We start from the raw sequence: 25,325 nt of genomic DNA, 5'->3' as shown, positions 1-25,325 counted from the left end.
GCCAGTATTACTATCCCTAGTGTGACATCCACTGTACCCAAGATCCCTCACGCGTCTAGGATCCTCAGATTGTTTTTTTCCGCCATACTGGTCGGAAGCATTTTGCGGAGTCCCCTGGCCTTAGCCATACTTTTGCTAAAATATTGATTTATTGACATCCTTCCCCATCCCAAAGTCGAACTTCGACACTCGACGCCGGCTGGAGAAGAAATCGACTGTCGGCTGCTGCACGACAGATTTGGGCCTCGGAAGGCCTCTGGCCTCGGCCCGGGCCTGGAAGGCCTCTGGCCTCGGCCCTGCAAGTAGGGAGAGTGGGGGGTTGGACATACTCTACACTCTTGGTATATAGGTACACCTTATACATTTCCTACACTTAACAGCCCGCTGCCTCAAGGTGCGTATGGAGGGTACCCCTTTTCAATTCTGCCCCAAGTGCAATCGCAAATACCCTTGGGTCGACAGGCACGCCACGTGCAATCTCTGCTTGCCGAGGGACCACCCCGAAGCGAACTGCAGAGCATGTAGTAGGTTTAAACCTAAGACACTTAAGGACCGTTCGACGAAGCGTTGGGCCCACCACGCCAGGCGGGCGGCCATGGCAGCGGATGGTGCCGTCAGCGATGGCAGCGACGCCGTGCTTTCGGACGGCAAGGGCATTACGGCGTCGAAAGACTGCCGAGCGCAGGTCCCTGACCTCGGAAGGTCGTCCGACAGGGCGGCTATGGGGAAGACCCCCGGCGACACAGGCGCTTCACACACCACCCACACTAACCACACGAAGTCCAACCGAGACTCGACGACGTCAAGTGCTCGGAAAGAGGCACAAACAGAACGGTCCGAATCGGTGTCCTCTGGGCGTTCGAGATCGCCGCATGATTCCAGGCAATCATCCACTCTTGCCAAGAGTGCTTCACTCCCATGGCTAACGGAAGTTAGATCGTCGGAAGACGAAGACGACTTCCACCCCCAGGCCGCACTCCAGGAGTCGGAGCCCGCAGACAAGATCAGCACGGCCCCACGTTCAAAGGACAGGGATTCTACCCCCGATCCTCGACGCCAGGCGTCGAAAACCTCTGGAGCTACAAAGGGACAGGGAAAACACTTTTCCACTCACGGGGAGGGGGGAAAACAGCAGAAGAAGCTGTCACACCGCTGAGACCGTGGAAGTTATGGGCAAGATGGAGGCGTTATTAGGTCCATCTGGTCTGTCGGTGAGCGGTCTAGTCTTTCTGGTGGCTGCTGCATTTAAGGAAGCCACGCCCCCCCTGCGAGTTGCGTTGCAACTCGCTATGCTACTTTCGGATTTGTGCCGACGAAAGCTTTGACCTCCCGAGCTCCTCTTTAGTTTACCTGGGTACTCTCACCGGCCCGCCGCCCTCTCGCCTGGCGACGGCCGTTCTCTCTTGCCTCTCCCCTTTTCTTTCGGTCTTTCCATCCTTCTCTTGCTCCCCTAGTTTTTTTTTCTTTCGCGTACTCTCGCATTCATTCGACCGCGCATTCGCGCGCTCTCTTAGACACTTGCTCTTTCATTCAGACTCTCTCGCATTCACTCTACCTCGCATTCGCGCACTCACATAGTCACTTACCCTTTCATTCTTTCTCTCTCGCATTCGCTTGCCTCGCATTCGCGCACTCACATAGTCACTTACCCTTTCATGCTTTCTCTCTCGCATTCGCTTGCCTCGCATTCGCGCACTCACATAGTCACTTCTCTCTCGTTCTTACTCTCTCGCATTCTCGCTCTCCCACGGACTCTGGGCCACTCTCACATACTCTCCCTCCATCCCAACTTACCCTATCAGCAGTCTTCGGAGCCGCTGTTGGATACTTCGGAAGCCTGTTTAGTCTTCCTTCGTGGCTCTTCACTCCAGCGCCTCATCCAAGGCACCTTCGTTCCTGCCAAGGAATCAAAGTCCTGTTTCCGGTGATATTTGGAGTTATCAACTGGACATTATTCTCAAGACTTTTAGTACTTCTGGAAGTTACCCAATCCATCCCCGCCAGCAGCCTCACAGGGTTTTTTCTGCCTTACTGGCTTTTTCCCTGTAGTGGGAGGGGCGGACTCCCCAGGGTTCACCTGACGGTTTAGTCTAATAACGGTCAAGGTGGCCTCCGGAGGAGACCGTCCCTATCTCTTCGAACGCAAGAAGGGTAAAGGACTCCTTAAGAAGGACACGGAAGAGGAGAAGACCCAGAAAGAATGGAGGAGAAGACAGAAAGCCACCAGTCTTAGTGAAGATCAAGGTGAGGAGACTCCGGGTAAAGAAATATTGGGAAGTGGTATTGACAGATTGCAACGCCCAACAACTACGATGGCCTCTTTGGAACAATACCAGGAGATGGTAACGGCTATTCAGGGTCTCCAGGCGGAGGTTCAGAACCTTCGAACAGAGAACATCAACTTACGGCAGCAGGTAGCCACTCGAGAGGATTTCCGAGGCGACCTGCCTCCCCTGACATTTTCCTTCGGGAAGTATGATGGCAGTCCACGACTCCTGAAAGAATTTTTGGATGCCTGTATGGTTTATTTTACCTTTCGACCTAAGGCCTATGAACTCGATAGGGCCAAGGTTGGTTTTTTGGTCTCCAACCTAGTGGGCAATGCCTTGGCGTGGGCTACTCCATTGATAGCGCAAGCTAATCCTGCGGTAAATGATTACGCACAGTTCCTTCAATTGATGCGGAACAGATTCGAACGACCAGAAGTCCAATACTCCTCATATGAAGCTCTTCTGGATCTCCGTCAGGGGAATCAAGGTATACAGACATACGCCTCAGCATTTATGAAGTTGGCGACTGAGGCAGGGTGGCCAGACTCTGCCCAGCAGACCCTCTTCCGACGAGGACTACATGATGAAATTAAAGACGAACTAGCCCGGATGGCACGTCCTGCTTCTTTCCCGGAGTTGGTCACGCTGTCCCTGCAATTGGAATTCAGACTACAAGAGCGAAGATTAGAAAGGAGGAGGTTCAGACCACATCAGACCATCGGAGTACCCGCCTTAAACCCTTCTACTCGATCGCAGCCAGAGGAACCTATGCAAATAGGATCTACTAGGGGCCCGTTGACTCCCGAGGAACGAAAGAGACGCAGAGAACAGGGCCTCTGCATGTACTGCGGATCCTCTAAGCACCTACTTAGGAGTTGTCCCGAAGTTCCCCCGAGACGGTCGGGAAACGCGTCTCCCCGGTCTTAAGCAGGGAAAGGTACCGGGCGGAATCGATTGATCCCTGCAATTGCAGACAGCCGGATAAACCGAAGGAGGACCATAGACTCATGGTGTTTACTGTCCATCTAACATTCGGATCTCTTGCTTCATTAGAAACATTGGCCATGCTAGACTGCGGAGCTGCTGGAAATTTCATAGATATTCAGTGGGTTCAAGAACAAGCTATTCCCCTAATTCAGAAGGATTGTCCTTTACCGGTAGAGGGAGTTGACGGAGTTCCTCTCTCTTCAGGACCCATCGTTCAAGAGACTAGTCCAGCCACTATGTCTTTGTTCCAACACCAGGAACAAATTACCTTTGATGTTATCAGAGCTGCCCATGTTCCCGTCATCCTGGGCATACCCTGGTTGCGCAAGCATAATCCCAGGATAGACTGGGCTACTAATACCATAGGCTTTCAGTCTTCGTATTGTTCCACTTCGTGTCTTCCCCAGACATCTCATTTCAGGGGGAAGGGAGTTGCTATTCCAACGTCCTCGGCTGTGGTTCAAACAATCCCTCCTTATTATCAGCAGTATGCCGAGATTTTTGAGGACAAACTACCTCGTACTCTTCCTCCTCATCGAGCTGAGGATTGTGCCATCAATTTGAAACCTGAAGCATCTGTACCCTTTGGACGCATGTATCCGATGTCACTACCAGAAAGAAAGGCTTTGAAGGAGTATCTAGATGCAAATCTACAGAACGGCCTGATCCAGGAATCTCACTCTCCCGCGGGGGCTTCAATGTTCTTCATCCCAAAGAAGGGTTCTACCGAGCTCAGGCCGTGCATAGACTACCGGGGATTGAACAGCTTGACTATTCGGGACAGGTACCCTATGCCTCTCATAAAGGAGGTACTCGAAGCTGTAGAAGGAGCCTCTATATTCACCAAATTAGATCTTCGGGGAGCCTACCATCTGCTGAGAATAAAGAAGGGGGATGAGTGGAAAACGGCCTTTCGAACACCTTTGGGACACTTTGAATATAGAGTCATGCCCTTTGGACTGGTGAACGCCCCGGCAGTCTTCCAGCGCTTCGTTGATAAGATTTTCTCTGACTTGCTGTATGCCTCAGTGGTAGTCTACTTAGACGATATTTTGGTCTTCTCCTCCTCTCTGTCAGAACACCGAAGACATGTCTCCCTAGTCCTCCAAAGATTAAGGGAGAATCAGCTTCTGGTCAAACCAGAAAAGTGTGTCTTCGAGGTTACCTCAGTGTCATACTTAGGTTTTATAGTCTCCAAGGAAGGGGTTCAGATGGATCCTGAGAAGGTAAGGGCAGTCCTTAGGTGGTCTGTTCCGAAGAGTCCTAAGGACATACAGAGATTTTTGGGTCTTTCCAACTTCTACAGAAGATTCATCCCGAACTTCTCTGACATAGTCTTACCCATCACTCGTCTTCTAAAGAAGGGCCAAAGGTTTGATTGGGATAAGGATGCCGACCAAGCCTTCCTGGTACTCAAGAAGGCCTTTACTACAGCCCCCATTCTGGTGCAACCTAACCAATCTCTCCCCTTTGTGGTTGAAACAGATGCCTCTGGAGGGGCTATCGGAGCCGCCCTTCTACAAGCCGGTAAAGAGGGAGTTGAACATCCGGTGGCATATTATTCTAGAACCCTTACACCTAGTGAAAGGAATTACTCGGTTTTGGAACGAGAGTTATTGGCTATCCGACAGGCTTGTATCGAATGGAGACATTTGCTACAGGGAGCTGCCCATCCCTTTTTGGTTCGTACTGACCACAGGAATCTGAAGATATTGCAGCAAATGGAGTGCCGCAATTCCAGACACGCTCGATGGGCCTATTTCTTTTCCCAATTTGACTTTGAAATCACATATCTTCCCGGAAAGGAGAACGCCTTAGCGGACGCTCTCTCTCGAAGCCTGGAGTACCAAGAAGAACAGAAACAGGGCCAGGATGAGATACTTGCTGGCAAGAGAATCCTGGGAGTGGTCAGCTCGTTCCTACAAGAAGTAGAACTTGCCACTAACCTTATCGAGGTGTCTTCAGAGTATCAACCGCTTTTGGTGAGGAAGGGTGGATTGTACTTTCATCAAGGCGCTCTATTACTACCATCTAAGGAGTTCCAAACGCAAGCCCTATATTGGTGTCATGACCTGCCGTCTGCAGGTCACAAGGGACAGAGGGCAACCCTAGGCTTGGTTTCTAGATATTTCTGGTGGCCGACAATGGTGAAGGACACTAAGACATATGTGATGAGTTGTCCAGTATGTGCTGCCAACAAGAATACCACTCATAGTCCTTTGGGCCTGCTCCAACAAGAGCCTCTACCATCCCAGCCGTGGATACATGTATCTACCGATTTCATTGTGGATCTTCCCCCCTCGGGGAAGTACACAGCAATTATGGTGACGATAGACTCCCTGAGCAAGATGGCACATTTCTCTCCCTTACATGGCTTGCCTTCTGCCCCGGTGACTGCCGAGGTGTTCCTGAGAGACGTTGTGAGACTACATGGCTTGCCTCGGACCATAGTGTCTGATAGGGGTACCCAATTTACTTCCCGTTTCTGGTCAGCTTTATGCAACTCTCTGGGGATTCAGAGGGCATTGTCGTCGGGTTACCACCCCCAGAGTAACGGCCAGACCGAACGCCTCAACGCCACCATTGAACAGTATCTACGCTGTTTCTGTAATCAGGAGCAGAATAAGTGGCAGTCCTATCTAGCACTGGCAGAGTTTACATATAATAACACCCAACATTCTGCTACAGGTATCAGTCCCTTCTTTTTCACCTACGGGTATCACCCGAGACATATACCTCTTTTCGAGAGTCCCTCTACTACTGTGCCCTCGGTGGATTGTCATCTTCATGATCTCCGTATCATCCAAAAGGAAGCGGTACAGAAGTTGGAGGCAAGTCGGATACGTTACAAGAAGTATGCGGATAAGAAGCGCTCCCCTAACCCTAACTGGGTCGTAGGAACCAAGGTTTGGTTATCTACCAAATTTCTCCCACGTTGGGTTCACCCAGGAAAATTCTCGGCCCGCTTCATAGGTCCATTCCCCATTTCATCCCGAGTAAATCCTGTGGCCTTTCGGTTACAATTACCACCCAAGATGAAGAGGATTCATCCTGTATTCCATACGTCTCTCCTAAAGGCTTATGTCCCCGATCCTACGAGTCATCGTAAACCCTCCTCTTTAAGGATTGAAGACCCGGACCCTGACGAGTATGAGGTGGAGAGACTGGTGGATTCCCGTTACAGACATGGCACTGTACAATACCTGGTCCATTGGAAAGGATACTCCGCTGCAGAACGCTCTTGGGAGCCCAGACGTAACATCCATGCCCCACGCCTTCTCAGATTGTTCCATCGCCTTCACCCAGGAAAGCCTGGGGGAGAAGGGATAAGGAGAGGGCATACTGTCACACCGCTGAGACCGTGGAAGTTATGGGCAAGATGGAGGCGTTATTAGGTCCATCTGGTCTGTCGGTGAGCGGTCTAGTCTTTCTGGTGGCCGCTGCATTTAAGGAAGCCACGCCCCCCCTGCGAGTTGCGTTGCAACTCGCTATGCTACTTTCGGATTTGTGCCGACGAAAGCTTTGACCTCCCGAGCTCCTCTTTAGTTTACCTGGGTACTCTCACCGGCCCGCCGCCCTCTCGCCTGGCGACGGCCGTTCTCTCTTGCCTCTCCCCTTTTCTTTCGGTCTTTCCATCCTTCTCTTGCTCCCCTAGTTTTTTTTTCTTTCGCGTACTCTCGCATTCATTCGACCGCGCATTCGCGCGCTCTCTTAGACACTTGCTCTTTCATTCAGACTCTCTCGCATTCACTCTACCTCGCATTCGCGCACTCACATAGTCACTTACCCTTTCATTCTTTCTCTCTCGCATTCGCTTGCCTCGCATTCGCGCACTCACATAGTCACTTACCCTTTCATGCTTTCTCTCTCGCATTCGCTTGCCTCGCATTCGCGCACTCACATAGTCACTTCTCTCTCGTTCTTACTCTCTCGCATTCTCGCTCTCCCACGGACTCTGGGCCACTCTCACATACTCTCCCTCCATCCCAACTTACCCTATCAGCAGTCTTCGGAGCCGCTGTTGGATACTTCGGAAGCCTGTTTAGTCTTCCTTCGTGGCTCTTCACTCCAGCGCCTCATCCAAGGCACCTTCGTTCCTGCCAAGGAATCAAAGTCCTGTTTCCGGTGATATTTGGAGTTATCAACTGGACATTATTCTCAAGACTTTTAGTACTTCTGGAAGTTACCCAATCCATCCCCGCCAGCAGCCTCACAGGGTTTTTTCTGCCTTACTGGCTTTTTCCCTGTAGTGGGAGGGGCGGACTCCCCAGGGTTCACCTGACGGTTTAGTCTAATAACGGTCAAGGTGGCCTCCGGAGGAGACCGTCCCTATCTCTTCGAACGCAAGAAGGGTAAAGGACTCCTTAAGAAGGACACGGAAGAGGAGAAGACCCAGAAAGAATGGAGGAGAAGACAGAAAGCCACCAGTCTTAGTGAAGATCAAGGTGAGGAGACTCCGGGTAAAGAAATATTGGGAAGTGGTATTGACAGAAGCAGCCTCTGCACTCTTCCACACCTGTAAAACTCTCCACTCCTCCTAGACAGGCAGACAAGACCAGGTCTGCTGATATTTCAAAGAGCAAATCTACTCAAGATAAATCTCCAAAACTTTCTGAGAGAGTCATTCCCAGTTCTAAAAAATGGTCCAGTGATGACATAGATAGGGTCATGTCAAGGATGTCTTCCTTGGCAGACTTTTACGATAAAAATCCAGACCATTTCCTTTCATATGATCCACAAGGGGCTACACACTCAGGCTCTAATGATCCTATCCTCCCGAGTAACAAGCCCCGGTTTGAGACACCGATGAGGTCTACAGACCCCTTCGAGGTACAACCATACTCACGACCATACTCACTATATCAAGGAGAGACTTCCTTGGTGAGGACCAAGATTTTGGCATGGTAGAAGAGCAAACTGTGACGGGTTACTATGGGGACGATGACGACCAAGAAGAGGAGGAAGAAGACCCCGAAACCTACAGAGTAGATTCCCCGGTAGAAAAGGAAGCCCCGGTTAGCGACTCCCCTGTCGATAACCAACCCCTCCTGAACGAGGTTCTCGCACGAGCAGCAGAACATTTCCATATTGACACCCACGGTGTCCAGGAGGAGAGGGACTTCGCCGAGGAGTTAGTAGGAGAAAGGAGGCCTTTTGCCCAGACCATCCCTATCCTCAAGTCTATTCAGCGAAGAATAGACCCGTCCCTGGTGAACCCGAACCTCACCAGAGCAGTCAATCCCAGAGTTGAAAAACTTTTCAGGGCAGCCCAGTCTGACCCTCTCTATATAAGAGGACATCTGAAGCCAGACTCCCTAGTTGTCACTAACACTCGTAAGAGGGCTGGAACACCTTTGTCGTCGTCCGAAGCTCCTCCAGACAAGGAGAGCAAAAAACTATATGGTTTCGGCAGGAAAGTAGCCTCAACGTCCGCCTATCAGGCAAGGATTGCAAACTCCACCACCCTGTTGGCCAGCTACAACTGCCATCAGTGGGAAGAAGTCGCGGCACTCATAGCCTCTGCTCCGGAACCCTTAAAGGGCCAGTTAGCTCAGATTTCCGCAGAGGGTAGAGCTGTGTCTGGTTGCATTTTAAAAGCAACCTTTGACGCCGCTGACAACGCAGGCAGATTGATAGCAGAAGGCACTGTTATCAAGAGACATGTGTAGTTACGGCAGTCTGGTTTTAAGGCAGAAACCCAGGCATCATTGTTGGACAAACCGGTGGAAGCCGATCTGTTGTTTGGTAAGGCGGTCGAGGACGCACTGAAGAATGCCAAGGACGAATACGAGACACTCAAGTCCCTTGGCCAGTTAACCAATAAACCCCCTAACCAGAGAGGGAATAGTAATTTTCGTCGCCCACGCGGCCAAAATTCCCAGAGAGGATCTAACTATTCCCAGGGGCAGGGTACACAGTGGAACAACAGCCAACAGTCTACCCAGGGTTACGGCAGGGGTAATAGGAGAGGACGTGGTAAAGGCAGAGGCAGCCCCAGCAAAGCAGTGACGCTCAGTTCAGGGTCCCTTCTCACGCAACCCCAGTAGGGGGACGCATTTCCAACTTCACCCAGGCCTGGGAAGGGATCACATCAGACAGATGGGTGCTGTCAACAGTATCCACAGGGTACTGTATAGAACTACTGCAGCGTCCCCGGAACCATCCTCCACGACAAAGAGTACACTCTTTAGAACATCAGAAGATTCTCCTCGAGGAGATCGCCATTCTGCTAGAAAAGGACGCGATAGAACTCGTCCCGGGACACCAGGTAAACAAGGGTATTTATTCAACTTAATTCCTTGTGCTAAAAAAAGATTTAACAATGCGCCCAGTACTGGATTTAGGGCCTGCCAACAAGTATGTCAAGCCCCAAAAGTTTCGTATAACTACGCTACAAGAGGTAATCCCCCTCCTAAAAAATGGGGATTACATGGCAACCGTGGATATGAAAGATGCCTATTTTCATATTTCCATGTTCCCAGCGCACAGAAGGTACTTGCGCTTCAAGGTGGACAGTCGGCACTACCAATTCAAGGTACTGCCCTTCGGGATAGCTTCGGCACCAAGGGTATTCACCAAGGTACTGGCGGTGGCGGCTGCACACCTGCGCAGGGAGGCAATCCCGGTGTACCCTTATCTGGACGACTGGCTCATAACGGGGGAAACCCCAGTAATTTGCAGGACAAACATTCAAAGGATTATCGACCTCCTCCACGAATTAGGCTTCTCAATCAACGAGAAAAAGTCACGCCTGGTGCCAAGCACCTCCAAACAGTTCCTAGGAGCAATCCTAGATACTCTAGAGGGGTTGACCTTTCCTTCAGAGGAAAGAATTCGGAATATACTACTGCAAATTCCGCAATATCAGTCCGGTCACCAAATAACGGTATGCAAAGCAATGCGTTTACTGGGCATGATGGCGTCATGTATTTACCTGGTCCCCCACGCGCGCCTGCGCATGCGTCCCATGCAGGAATGGTTGGCGAAACAGTGGTCTCAGGCAAGTGGTGAGTGGGACGATCTAGTGGTCGTTTCGCCAACACTAGTACAAAGCCTTCACTGGTGGACAAGAGAGAATCTTGCACAGGGAAAACCCTTTTACGATCCCGAAGTACAGGCAGTAGTCACTACCGATGCATGTCTGACAGGGTGGGGAGCTCACCATCTCCACCACACAGCTCAGGGTCTCTGGTCTCCCTCAGTGGCCAAGAACCACATCAACCTGCTAGAGCTTCTGGCAGTGTTCAGAGCGCTTCAAGCGTTCGAGCCCCACCTACTAAACCTGTCAGTGCAAATCCGGACGGACAGCACAACAGCCATGTTCTACCTGAACAAGCAAGGAGGGACTCGTTCGCCAAATCTGTCCAAGCTTGCCCAGAAAATCTGGATATGGGCACTCAGACGGAACATCTTCCTGTCATCACAACATGTTCCAGGGGAGCTCAATTCCCTAGCGGATGCTCTGAGCAGAGAAACACAAATTGGTTCTACACAGAGAGGTCATAGAAAATATCTTCTCTCAGTGGGGTTTCCCCACTATAGACTTATTTTCCACAAGCGAAAACAGACAATGCCCAGGATTTGCATCCAGGTTCCCCCAACCAGACTCCCACGGGAACGCCCTGTGGATGAACTGGTCAGGGATGTTTGCGTACGCTTTTCCACCAACCCCTCTCATCAGGAAGATGGTGAACAAGATGAACAGAGAGTCGATGCTGCTCGTCCTAGTTGCTCCCATGTGGGCAAGACAACCGTGGTTCCCACACCTACGCAGAATGGCGGTGTGCGAGCCCATCAAACTTCCAGCCTGGTACAACCTACTGTCCCAGCACCAAGGTCAAACAGTGCATCAGCAACCCAACTCAATGAACCTGGCAGCATGGCTCCTGAGGTCATAGAGTTCGGACATCTCAATTTACCACAGAGGTGTATGGACAACCTAAAGGAATCTAGGAAACCAAACACAAGGCACTGTTACTTTGACAAGTGGAAGAGATTCGTTATCTGGTGCCAGAGTAGACAAATAAACCCAGTTGATTGCACTCCTTCCACTGTTGTTACATACATGCTCCACCTGCTAGACGCAGGATTGGTTTTTAACTCACTGAAAGTACACCTGGCAGCCCTGTCGGCATACACCACTTCCCATAACAAGGTCTTGTGGTGGAAAGTACCAGTAGTTAAAGCCTTCATGGAAGGAGTAAAGAGAGTTCACCCTCCTATTTCGAACCCACCACCAGGGTGGGACCTTAATGTGGTGCTATCTAAGCTCATGGGACCCCTTTTCGAGCCCATGCATAAAAGCAGTCTCAAACACCTGACTTATAAAACGGCCTTCTTAGTAGCTATTACTTCTATAAGAAGGGTCAGTGAAATTCAGGCTCTGTCAGTGCAGGATCCCTTCTTTACTGTCCATGAAGACAAACTGGTTTTACGCACACACCCTAGGTTCTCACCTAAGTTTATATCTAAATTCCACGTAAACCAGTCCATCCAGCTTTCCGGCTTTCTTCCAGGACCCTCAAAGCTCGGCTGAGGTGAAACTACACACCCTAGATGTGCTTAGGGCGGTCCTCTACTATGTAAATAAAACCAGACCGCTAAGGAAAACAGATCAACTGTTTGTCTCCGTAGCTACAGGCAGAGAGGGGGATCATGTCTCTAAAGATGCCATCTCGAAGTGGATTATTAACTGTATCCAGCTGTGTTACTCACTCTCTGAAAGAACTCTGCCTTTCACGCCAAGAGCCCACTCTACTAGAGGCATTGGGGCCACTCTGGCTTTCATTGCAAATGTACCCCTTGACACCATTTGCAAAGCAGCTACTTGGAGCTCTATTCACACTTTTACTCAGCATTACTGCATTGACACCCATTCCAAGGCAGATACACAAGTGGGACAAGCGGTTCTAAGACACTTATTTGCTCATGACCCTTCTCACATCCCACCTCCTTCTTCAGGTACTGCTCGCTAATCTATGCACAGCATGTGATCTAAGCAGATTCGACAAGCCTCATAAGGGATACATTACTCACCGTAATCGTATTTCTGATGCTTGTATCTGCTTAGATTCACATGCGACCCACCCTTCCTCCCCTCTGAGAGAAGGCGCATGGTTGCTTGTAGTCTTACCTTTCTATCTATCTGCTTGGATTATTTGTACTCACGCTACTCCTCATGCTACCTCATGTCAGAAAAAATACAATCTGAGGATCCTAGACGCGTGAGGGATCTTGGGTACAGTGGACGTCACACTAGGGATGGTATTACTGGCACGCCCTGTGTCAACGCCCATTTTCGAGTTTCGAAAAACAAACTGTAGCTTCCACTAGATGTCGGCCTATGCACAGCATGTGAATCTAAGCAGATACAAGCATCAGAAATACGATTACGGTGAGTAATGTATCCCATATATATATATGCACCTGTGGCCCAGTGTGAAGTTGCCCGGGGGAGCTGCTAAAGGCAGCTGCCCGCTACAGAGTTTTTTTCCTTTTCCTCCGTTGGTTTCTTTCTCTGCTCCTTTTCTTCTCTTTCCCACTCGTCAACTGTTTTGCCAGCTGTCTTTTCTTTTTAAATCTTCTTTAGAGTCTTAAAAAATCTCTATATGTCAAGATTAAATCTGCAACACAATACACTATCTTCTCTTTAGTGAATGAGATGGCCTATTACAGGCATACAAGTCAGATGGCTAATTTTATAACTGAGTGTTAAACCTTCTTACGACTAATTGATTTGAATCAGTCTATTTATCAACTGTAGACAGGTACTCTTCATGATAGAGGACCATGAGAAGGCTTTCTTACAGGATGGGAGGATCATTTATGGAGAACACTAAAGTATTGCCAAGGTTTATAACAATGCAGTTGTATATCTCCGAGTTTCCTGGTAACATTCTTGCAAATTGTTTACGTTATTTCGTTTGAACGTCTTGCCTACTTTGGATTTCTTGGGAGTAAGGGGCTGTATGAAGTAAGTCCTGCATCTGTCAGATCTGTTTAAATTAGGATTGATTCTAATGAACAATTTTCCAATTTCTACTGTTTGCTCAATGTTCAATTTGCAAAGACGTTTTTTTAATCCATATGTTTCTAATGGACTGCTTTTATATGGTGATGTGTTTAAGACGCGATTTTTGCTAGGAAACCAAATCTTGCTGATTTTAGTTTATAATCATTATTGTCATTATAATCAATTATTAATTTAAGTTTCAGATGTATTGTAAGAAGTACGTTTCTTCATAGGTTGTAGTCAAGATATTGTCAGTGAGAAATGCAACAGACATCACAAGAATGGATTTCTGTTGTGACTTAAAACTTACTTACAGATTCCTTGCATGACGACACATGTATTTGTTTATTTATGCAGATATTTTATATATCATGTGATGCTGCATGGGCCATATGTTGACACAGCCTTGCATGTGGGGGTTATACCTTACCATATGGCGGGAATGCCTGCATATGATGGCATTATTGTAGCTGACATATGACAACCAAATCCTACTGGTTTTGTCAATGCTTGGTATTTGGTCTCATTCAGTGATGTCTTTCCTTCGATTCATGTTTTCACACTGATTCTCACTATCCCTGTTTGCCTTTCTCCTTTTCCAACACACCCATTCCGGGGTGACAGGCACCACCTGGATGCAGGAGATTGTGGATATGATCCAACACAACGGAGATGTACAGATGTGTAGAAGGGCTCCGACCTATGACCGCCACCCCTTCATCGAGATAGTAGCCCCTAAACCAGTGCTCTCTGGTAAGATCTCCAAGAGAGGAGTGGAATAAGTCTGTCTGTGCTTTACCTAAGGTTTTCAGGGCCAGCCACAATTGGCAATGACTGGCGGTTATTGTGACCTAGAAATCGTCAGGTGACCTGGCAAGTAACGCCAGACAGAGGCTTGAATGTTACTATTGCAAGCAGTGCCCCAGATGATTTCTGCATGAGAGCAATTTCGAGCTGTGTTTTCTGTGCTATTCTGATCAGGTGGTGTCTCCCTCTAGGTCCCATGGTGATGTAATATTAAAATGTGCAATCATGAAACAAGTGATCCGTATGGCAGTTAAGGTAGGAAGCTGATAGTGAAATGTTTTGCAAGGCTCAATATATTCTAACAGACCAGAACTGAACTCACTCTTCTTTTTCTTTTTTTTTACACTAAGAAGCAACAGGGAATTTGTGAGTTTAAAATAGTTAGGTCCACTTTGAAAGAAATCCAAGAGAAAATCATGATAAGGCTAAAGGATTCAATAGCGCCACAGTATGTAAGAGAAGAGATTCAGTGATGATACCATTGTGAAATGGCACCACCAAGGGGAGCCACAAAAATTACAAACCGGTGTGATGAATTCGCCCCGTGAAATGCACCTTATGGTTGTGGTGATCGTGGCGGATCAATGCCAAATTAAAAACACACCGAGAATACAAAGAAGAAGACCAACGTGGGACCCATGAAGAGAAGTGATGTCTCCTGCCCACAATCACTACATGGTAATGTCAGAAACCGGAGCTGCATGCTGTTGCTGCAGGGACAAATTCAATTCTAAATGGTAGACTGATTTCCTGTCTGATGCCGTCCCCATCTGTACCTCTGACATCACTTAGGGGAATACAGGGCTGGCCAAACCTCGCAGATGCCTATAGGCCAATGGGATAACAGGAGTGTAAAGAGGAGCCAATCATGGGCAAAGACGGGTGGGAAAGAGTCCTGATGATAAAAGGTCAGACCTGGGAACAGAAGCTCAGTTAGCATTTGGGAAGTGTGGCAATGCCCTTGTATGAGGCCGGATAGTGGGGGCGGAGGAGCAGGGTGCTGGTGATAAGACCAGCTGCTTGGTGTCAAAGTGTCAAGCATCGCTCTGCTGCTGCGTACTCGTACCCGTTATCCACAGCTGGAGGTGCTCTGATGCAGCCACATAGGTGGTAGCTTCACTCTGGTCTGGCGAGCAGGCAGTGTGGTGGAATCACCCACTTCCCTGGATAAGGTAATCGGACACAAACCAGGACAGACAGTGACACCCCCAATGTCATGAAAAGATCATACCCAATAACGTGGTATCGGGACAGTGCATGCACTGTAGGTGGGTGGTGGTTGAGATAAGATGGTGCTTGATGTTGATCCAACTGATCCAAGAAGGGTAGAACACGATAGAACCAGTAATGAAGAGCAATACATGACCAAAAGAATTAAGGAGATAGCCAAAAAAGGATTAGGAAGAAGTAGAGTGTTTAAGGAGTGGGAAGATATGGCCAGGCCCAAGGAAAGACGGAGTAGACAAGGAAGGACCTAACAGCTTCTCTTCTCAGGAGCACAGAGAGTATTGTAGCACCCTGTTGTCAGCAGTGCCGGTGCATGTACTTGCACCAGCATAAAAGGTAGTCCCAGCCTCCGGTCCATCGTTGCCTCTGGCAATGGACAAAACACAGTGCACTGCGCAAACTGGGAACCAGTGCACTACTCAAACGGGGAACCTTGCTGCTGGCTCTCTGCACCTGCACACTATAGGCAATATGAAAGCCCCCATGCCAGAGGGCAGCCGTAAGGAGAAGGGGTGTGACCCTGCATGGTTTCCCAGGTCCTTTTCCCAGCCTCTTTACTGGTGTCATTAATCAGACCCATGAAGAGACTGGCAGACATTATTTGCCCCAGGAACCATGGCATGTACAGAACTCCCAAGCACAGCCTGCACACAAACGGGTATAAACGCTTGATGCATGCTCATGATGAAGGGAGAGGACCACAACTGCTGCTTGCCCCAGGATGGCGGACTTCAGGAATGCAATCAGCCCATGAACAAACAGCAGCACAAAGATAAAAAACACAAGCTTGCTAGAGAGAGGACACTTGTGGACTCAGGGGTCCACTATGACAAGGCTGCCTGATTCCAAGATGGTGGTGCTAATAGGTATAACATCGGCCCATTTGGACACAAGCCAGTGACCGATAATAAGATTCCGTTGCTACACCTGGGGTTGAGGAGGACTGATGGATGGGAGCCTGCCACAATTCCAGTTGTAGCCATGGGGACTTATCGGGTGGGCTGTATTCTTGAGTCCCCCATAGATGCACCCACTCAAACACTCACCAAAGACATTAGCTCCCAGCAGAGTTAACAGAATGCGACAGGCCTTCAGGGCTTGGGTGGGAGTTTTGAGATGGATAGAGAGTGTGAGTCAGAATAAAAGGAGTAGAGGGCAGGGAGTAAAGTGCATGCAAGGAGTGTGAGATGAGGAGGAGTAGAGAAATTAGGAGGAAAGGAGAGAACAAGATAAGAATCTGGATGAAGATATAAGAAGTAGAACCATCAGGAGGAAGAAGTAAGAACAAACAAAGGAAAGGGAGGCATTGGAGAAAGTAAAGACCAGAAAGTAGAAAGAAATAAGTGAGAATGTGCAAAAAAGAGAGGAAGAAGAGATCCTTTGCCACCGCCTCCTTCCCACAACCCCTCAAGAACTCGGTTTTGCAACCTCTCCTATAAAAGCTGTCTGCAAACCCTTCCTGCCTGGCTAACTATCATCCTATTACCCCTTTCCTGGTCAAACGCGTGGAGAAGTTGGTCATCCCCCAACTGACCCACCACACCGAACCTGCTGGCTGTCTCCACGACCACCAGTCGGGCTTCAGAGCATCGAGGGGCACCGAAACTGTTCTCCTGAACACCCCTGAAGACCTGCTCTCGTATCTTGGTTCCAACTCTCCCTCCGTTCTGATCCTTCTCAATCTTTTCTCTGCCTTTAAAACAGTCAATCATGCCATCCTGTTAAATCGTCTCTGTGATACCCTATGCATCACGGACCGGGCACTGGCCTGGCTGACCTCCTTCCTTTCTAACTGACCTTCCCAAGTGCAACTTGGCCCTTTCCTCTCTGCCACCTCACTCTCTATCTTCTGCGTCCCTCAGGGCTCTATCCTATTGCCATGGCTTTTCAATATCTACCTGGCCCCTCTGGTCCACTTGATCTCCACCTTCTCTCCTCACTTCCAGGGTTTGCTGATGACACAAAGCTCTCCTTTAATCTTCCCTCCTCTACCTCCTGGTCTTCCTCTCTCATATCTGTCTGCCATTCAGCCATGGTGTTCTGCAAATGATCTCTGCCTTAATGCCAGCAAACCAGAGATCCTACTCATTGGGACGCCTGCTCCCTGCTTCCCTCCCACGCTCTGGCCGCCCTCCTTTGGCCCCCTCCGCTCACCCTTGTGTGAGGTAAAAAACCTTGGGGTCATCTTCGACTCCTCTCTCTCCTTCTCCGCTCACATCACAGACCTTGCCAAGAAGTTCAGCTTTCAGCTCCACCTCCTCAGAGGCATTCTCCCTTTCCTCACCTTTCCCCAGAAGCTTAATGGGCCTCATTACGAGCCTGGCAGTAGCCGTGCCGGTAAAACTGGCAGGCTGGCCGCCGGACTCGTGATTTTACCAGCACCTGGCTTCCCAGAATTACCGGGGTATTACGACCCCAGCGTTCCGGGAAGTCAGTCACGGGAAAAATTGTATTCCCCATTCCCATTCAAGTCCCATAGGACTCAATGGGAATGGGGAAGACGGTAGCACCGGCACCATTCAGAATGGTGCCGGTGCTACCGTCAAAGTCTGCGAGCGGCTGCCGTTCCGCCCGCCAGGTTAGACCTTGCGGGCGCACGGCAGCCGGCTCGCAAACCTTTACTCTGCCGGTCCGGTAACAACGGTACCAGTGAGCCTACCAGCACCATTCTTACCAGACCAGAAGCGTCATAATAAGGCCCAATGTCTCCAGAGCTCTGGTTCTCTCTAGGCTGGACTACTGCAACAGCCTCTTCCTCAATCTGCCTCTTTTCTCCATTCACCCTCTTCAACTAATCCAGAATAGGGCTGCAAGACTTATCCTTGGCCTCAAGCCCAGGGACTGCATCTCTCCAGCCGTAAAATCTCTCCACTGGTGGCTGCAAGGATCAAATTCAAGACCCTCTGCATAATCTACAAGGCTTTCTGTGGCCTGGGAGCCCATTACATCCAACTTTATCTCCCTAAATACCTCCCTGACAGAGACCTTTGGTCCTCTGGCTCCAACTCTCTGCAGATCAGACGCTTCTCCAAGCAGAGAGTGGGAGTAGATCTCTTTCTTCGGCAGGAGCCTCCCTCTGGAACGGCCTAACTGCCCCTCTCAGACTTGAGTAAGGTAAAAGGAAAGTGGGCCAACTAGACCAGATCATGACGGCTGACTATTATTTAGATCATAGTAGCATTCTATTTATTGTACAAATACAAACAAAATTATACAAAAGATATTCAGCAGTTGTGTTCATATAAAACAAAGGAGTGATATATCGTTAATATCACGATTGCAAGTCAAACAAATATAAATTTCACATTCTATTATTTTACGATGTGACCCTCTGTCTGTATTCAGGGGGTTGGAAAAATGTTGTCAACATGTTTCGGTTGAGCTCTCTCAGCAAGGGTGAAAGGTCCCCTTGTGCAATAATTTCGTATTCAACCTTCTTCAGGACAGGAGAGCATTCGCCAATTCCACGTGATATATCACTCCTTTGTTTCTATCTTTTGTGAATATGATGAATGCATGAAGAAGTTATGAATGAGTAGTGTATGGAGGGATGTGTTCTTTGGTATGTTGAGCTGAATTTTATATGAACACAACTGCTGAATATCTTTTGTATAATTTTGTTGTATTTGTACAATAAATAGATTGCTACTATGATCTAAATAATAGTCAGCCGTCATCTCTGGTCTAGTGGGCCCACTTTCCTTTTACCTTACTATAGAATTGCCTGGAGGGCCATAGACATTAATCAGGCTTCCCTTATAATTTTTCCTCTCACACTTGAGCCAGATCTCCTTAGGTTTCTGAAAACTTCTCAAGACTTTCCTTTTCTCCTCCTCCTTCCGTCTCCCCCTCCCCTGCTCATGTCCCCCTGCAGCTGCGACTGGTCCCTTATGTGCATTACAGGGGCCAGGCCATCCTCATCCAGTCTACCCCAGTACCCCTTAACCAGCACTTGCCCTTGGACACCCTTCCCTGCTAGCCTGAATCTAGTCCACCACGTCCTCTCACTAGCTCCCCCTTCCCCTGGTTCCCCTGGCACTTGCCTCCAGGGCACCCCTCAGCACTTGCCCAGCCCCTGGGGCACCAGCCTCCCTGCACTTCTCACCTCCCCCCTTTCCTTATTCCAGCCCTTCCGCCCTGACCTGCCCCCTAGCCCCTGAATTGATTGTCACTCACTTGCACAGGCCTAGTAGGACCATTTATTATTGTTGTTTCTCATCTGTCCCCCCACCCCATTTATCCCCCTTTGTCTTGTGGCAGCTGGAAACACTTGTGTATAGGCGCCTTGCAAATGTCCAATAAATAAATGAACGATAGCTCTGATGGGGGTGAGGTGAAGAAAAAGTGGGGAACAGTGAGGTTCAGAACACCAACTCGGCATTCGCCAAGCCAAGCAGACCAACACAGAAAGGGGGTTGGGGGGTGAATCAGAAGCTGAAAGGTGGAGCTAGTGGGGCATACAGTGGAGAGAGTCCAAAGTAACTGGGCAAAATTCATAGAAAGCTTTGATGGCCTGGGCTGAGAGCTGACAGAGCCCACATTTAAAACCCTCTGAACAAGCTGTCAAGAGTGGGGCTAGCTGGCACTTCTAGCACTAGATCTTTTAGAATTCGCAATCCACCAAGGATACTAGAGAACACCTGCAGGCACAAAGAGAGTGAGGGGTTTGCTGTGCTTAGTGAAGGGCTACATTTATGACAGCTTAAAAAAGAACTTGAAACCATAGGAATAGTGATTTTGTTTTATGGCAAATTACTTACAAATTCTTGTTGAACCTTGACTAGGGCAATGGCCCCAACAGTGACTAGGCCTGTTCCTTTTGCCCGGCCATTCAATCTCAGTTCTTTTGCCCTCACTGTTTTTACAAAGCTATGTCCTACCTTGGTTTCACCTTTACTCCTGTCCTATTATGTTGAGCCCATTAACACTTTTGTGGTTACCTGAATATTGCTCTAACGTCTCCGTTGATCACCTTCACTGTTGCCGAAGCAAGTGGAGATTTGGAAGCTCCAAAACCTTCATCGGTGGTAGAAGAATCTCTGCAGAGTGTTAATGATACTGCAGTCTAACGCGTGCAAAGGAGCATGAGAAGTACGAGTTTCACACCTAATCTGCATCCTGAGACAGCAGAAGAAAACACTGAGTTTGATGAAGTCTCATACTTGCTCTGTGTCCTGAGAGGGCTGGAGATGCCATTGAGACTGCTGGAATCTCGCATCTATTGACAACCTGAGAAGGCTGAGGAGCTAAGGGGCTAGTGAATCCTTTACTCCTTGGAATGGGAAAAGAGGCTGATGTAAGCGTAAGTAACTGGAAAGACTCAAAGTCCTGAACTCATGTGGGCTGATGAGAACCTAGAGACAGTGAGCTCTCACTAACATCTTGAAAGACTAAGAAACTGATAAAGCTTTTGTCCCAATTCTAGCTTCGCCGTAAATATCCTATACTTTAATTCCGATTTCCCATGAGTTCGTTGGCGGACCTTCACAGCTAAGAAGGTAATCATGTTCTACAGAAATGCTGCAAAAGTAGCAGGTGGTAGAGTTTGGAACATCAGTAGAGGAACCAGTGGTGTGTGTAGCACCGTAGAGGTTGCCACGACTGTCCACTCAATGGTTACTAATAAAATGAGTGATCAAGAGGATGTGTGATGAAATGACTAGTGCTCTGCAGGAATACAGTGATGAGAAGTGTCTAAAACACCTACTCAGTCCCACACTGCTACTAAACCAGCAGTGTTCAAAAGCCTAAAGGAGAAACCGACACAGCCCTACAGCTATACCTCCCTTGTCTCTTTTGGTAACGTGGGCCAAGTGCAGGCTGTACTATTTTGAATAGGTGTGAGCTGGCAAAGATGCACTGCAAACAACACTACTATAGAGGAATCAAACTAAAACAATGTCTAACCCAGTGACTATAAAAATTGGATCTTTAATTAAACTAACAAAAATGCACACCATTAGAGAATAAACTACTTGCACACCCTTGTAAGGGAAAACACAGAGAAAGCAGAATTTAAACTAAAGGGCCTTCTGGTTTTGTAGAGAGGGGTGCTGAAGCACAGATTTCTGCAGCAAAATGTCAATGTTTATGAATATGTCTTGAATAAAGATAGAGAAGAGGGCTTACAGTCTATAATGGGCCTTGAAGATAGACCAAGCGGACAGAGTCACTTCAAATAACTTTAGTTTCTTGTATTTGAGGCTCAACAGCATCCAGCCAATATTACCAGCATCAACCCGGGTGCCAGGGTGCTTGCTTGAGTCAGAGAGAGGCAGTTTTGTGTTCCAATGATGATGGGCAGTGGTAACGACTTGCGGGTAGAAGGTGCTGGGAATGGCAGGTGATGTCTGGTCAGCTGAACTGAGAAACTCAGAGGCCACAGGTGCAGAGAAGCAGAGACTGGCCTACGGTGGTGAGAGGTCTCGGCTGGTTCAACGTGGTTTCGGGGTACTGCAGCGTTGATGATTTGTGCTCAAAGAAGCTGGTAGCCAGGCAGGTTGTGCCGAGCGGAGAACGTTAGAATACTTAACAGGGTCACGGATGGCTTTAGAAACTCCCAGACTCTGAAAGATGGTTCAAGCGGTTTCACTTCAAAATGCTTAAAATGGCTCTAATGGCTTCCATATCTCTACCTCGAATGGGATCCCACCACCCTAACCCAGGCTTCCCAAACCCTAGATTTGGAAACTATCGATAACCCTACTACCTGGTAGCTAGCTACAGTTGGTTCCCGAAAAAAAAAAGCCTTATCTATCTGACTCCTTCTGGGGTTCTTCTATTGGGTCCCTAACCTAACACTTCCCAGTTGTTCTCAATAGGAAATGACAATTGTTCATGTGCTAGTAACAGACAACCAGGTTCATTCTCTCACTTGCAAATTCCCTTTATCTCACTTGTCTGATCACACTGCTCTTTCCACCATACGCCCTACTCTATTCTCTCCCTCCTCTTCCTTTTCTCACACCCTCCAGTCTTTTTCCTCATCTCTCTCCTCCCTTCTGTCCCTCCAATAGTCACACTGTTACTTCTCCTTTCTGTTTACCTCTTACCCCGCTCTGGGGTCAGGAGCTTGGTGTCTCATCTCTGTTTGGCAAGAAAAATCCCAGTCCATCCCGTTTTTTGTTCTTGATTCCATTCCCCTGGTCCCACTTCAGGTTTTTTTCTTCTTTGCACCCATGTCCATTCTGGGAGTTGCTGTCCTGAAAAAGACAAAAGAGAGCTCTAGCCAAAAACAGTAAAGAGAGGCGTTTTGTGACAGAGGTTGGTACCCACATTAACATTTAGGGCATGTGAGGGAATATTAGGGGTAGGGGCCCCCCAAACTCCCACTCCCCACCTGCCAACAGGCCTCCGGCCACACAGTTATTACTTTTGGAAAGGGGTGCCTGTGATGACAACAGCAACCCACCGCCAAGTGTAACTTTTGTCTCCAGTAGGACTGCATTCAACAATGACACAAACAGTGAACATGAGCTGCCCTGAAAGGAGCTACCCTTTGCTGGATGCCCTGGCAAGCCTGTCCTGAGACAAACACTGAAGAAGGTCACTTGGGCTGGCCAATCAGGAACCCAGGGGAGCAGGGAGGGACAGGAAGGCCTTGAGAACCAAACAAAAGAGGCAATAGGCAGAAAAAGCGAATTGCAAATTAGCACGAATGAAATTCAGCAGGAGCTGATCAGGCAAACACTTACCCGACTGCAACAGTTGGCAGATGGAGCACAGGACTCTTCACACACTAATAAAAGCACATAGGTGCTATACAAATTGTATCTGGTCACGTGTGCTGGAGAGCTGGCCCAACAAGGACCCAGGGCGTGGGAAGGGACACCAGGGCTGTGGGCCCTAAAAAAAAGCATCAATAGGCAGACAATGCAGATTGCATGATACCTGACTGCGACAGTGAGCCCTGGTGATTAGTAATACTTTGTTGATTGTCCTCATGAATCTCTCCACGTCTCCATTTGCTTGCAGCCACCTGGGTGTGATGTGGTGGTATTGGATGTGTAGGTCATCCAAATATCTCCTTATGTCAATTCCCTGGAACGGTGATCCGTTGTCACTCATAATGTACTTGGGCAGTCTGTGTGTGGCGAGTGCTGGAATTACGGTTTCTGCCGCTGTTCAGGGTATTATCTCTACCTCTGGGTATTGCAAATAGTCATCGATAGCTACCAGTAGGTAAGTTTCCTCCTGTACTGTGCAAATGTCAAAGGTGATGGCTTCCCATCTTGTGATCCATGCTACGCTGACCGGATTGGTTTCAGGTTTGGTGGTGCTCCCGTTATTTGGCATGGGTGGCACGATGAGACTCTCTCTTCCACTTTGGCGTCAATGTGGGGGAACCACACCTGGTGTCTTATTCTGGCCTTTGTTCGAACCATTCCATGTTGTCCCTCGTGGGCGAGTGTTATGATCCTGTCTTGTAAGCCAATGGGAATTACAATGCGTGCCTCCCTCAAGATCAATCACTTGCTGGTAACGGACAGCTCCTGCCGTACTGGGAACATTTGTGTGAAAAAGTCCTTGGCTGCAGGCGTGCGGTTTTGTACGTGCCGGAGGAACGATTTCCAATTTACAGCCAGTTTAGTGTTTTTCACAATGTCACAGCATGGGACGTTCTGAGTAGCCTACACAATATCTGCAATGTTGACTGCCCTGGGCTTCATGGTATTGAGGATCTGACAGATGTGTTCTTCAGTTTCCTCTGATTCGTCCACTTTGCAGAGGGTTGCGGCCCTTGGGTGTCTGAACAGGAAGTCTGCTGTCGTTGTCTGTCCCTGCGTGGTATGCCAGGTCAAACTCATGTTGCTTGAGGTGTAGTAGCTTCTTCCCGATCCTGGCAGGAGGGTGGCATAAAGACCCAGTGAAGATTGGATTCAGGGGCTTGTGGTCGGTGTAGGTTTTGAATTTTCGACTGTAGAGATATATATGAAAATGTCTGCTACCCCACAGAACTGCAATTGCCTCTTTCTCGATGTGGGAGTACTGCTGTTTGACGGCGTGAGTGCACGGGAGGCATATGCAATAGGTCTGGTCTCACCTGTCCGTGATTGTTGGACTAGAATTGCCCCAAGTCCCACAGGGCTCGCATCTACGTAGAGTTCCGTTGTTAGGGCCGGGTCATAGTATGCCATGGTTGTGTCCAATGACAATGATGCCTTGATCCGTTCGAAGGCTTCCACGCACGTGCGGCTCCAGTTCCATTTGACGTTTGCTCTGGTGAATTCTCTAAGAGATTCTGACATGGTTGCGAGATTAGGGATAAACCTGCCATAGTAACTGGCCATGCCCAAAAAACTGCTTACTTCCATGCCTATAGTTTGTGGAGAGGCTTCTTTTATGTCTGCCACTTTCTGGGGGTCAGCGGACACTCCTTCCATGTTGAAGACGTATCCGAAAAATGTTATTTCATCCTTTAGGAACTCACACTTTTCCTGGTGTATTGTGAGGCCTGCTGTTTCCAGTCTGTTAATGACCATCTCGAGGCAGCGCATGTGTTCCTTTCTATCGCTGGCGTGAATGAGGATGTTGTCGCTGTCGTTTAGTACCCCTGGGATGCCCTGGGTCACCTCTTGGATCGCCTGCTGAAAAACCTCAGCTGCCGATGGAATACCGAAAAGGAGTCTCTTGTACCGCCTTAGGCCCAGGTGAGTCGAGAAGGTTGTTGTGTACCTCGAGTCTCGGTGCAGCTTCAGTTGATCGTAGCCAGTGTTGAGATCAAGTTTTGAGAATATTTTCGACCCTGTGAAGTCTGTGATTATTTCGTCCAAGGTGGTGGTGATGTGGCTTTCCCTTTTTATAGCTGCGTTGTGTAGACGCATGTCTATACAGATTCCAACCTTTCCTGGTTGCTTGGATTTTTTTGTGACAACCATCTGGGACACCCATGGCGTTGGCTCCAACACTTGTTCGACTATTCCCGCTTTTTCAAGTTCTAGTAGTTCCTTTGCCACCAGGTCCCTCATAGAGTCTTTCTGTGGCGTACTGCCCAGGGTTGAACTGTAAGGTCGATTTGTAGT

At 48.7% G+C, this 25,325-nt stretch overlaps 1 protein-coding gene across 2 annotated transcripts in view; it reads left to right on the top strand.

Moving 5' to 3' along the window:
* Positions 1-25,325, top strand: part of LOC138581054 (sulfotransferase 1C2-like) — a 371,697-nt gene that overhangs the window by 35,388 nt on the left and 310,984 nt on the right. For both annotated transcript variants that reach the window (XM_069652095.1, XM_069652094.1), the window contains one exon: positions 13,894-14,022. In XM_069652095.1, coding sequence (XP_069508196.1) covers positions 13,894-14,022 — 129 coding nt within the window. The remainder of the gene's footprint in view (positions 1-13,893; positions 14,023-25,325) is intronic.

This window comes from Ambystoma mexicanum, chromosome 3p, assembly GCF_040938575.1.
Source record: "Ambystoma mexicanum isolate Mex_15411 chromosome 3p, UKY_AmexF1_1, whole genome shotgun sequence".
In the NCBI taxonomy this organism is placed as follows: Eukaryota; Metazoa; Chordata; class Amphibia; order Caudata; family Ambystomatidae; genus Ambystoma; species Ambystoma mexicanum.
The sequence above is the reverse complement of the archived record's forward strand: the minus strand, read 5'-3'. Positions and strand labels throughout refer to the sequence as shown.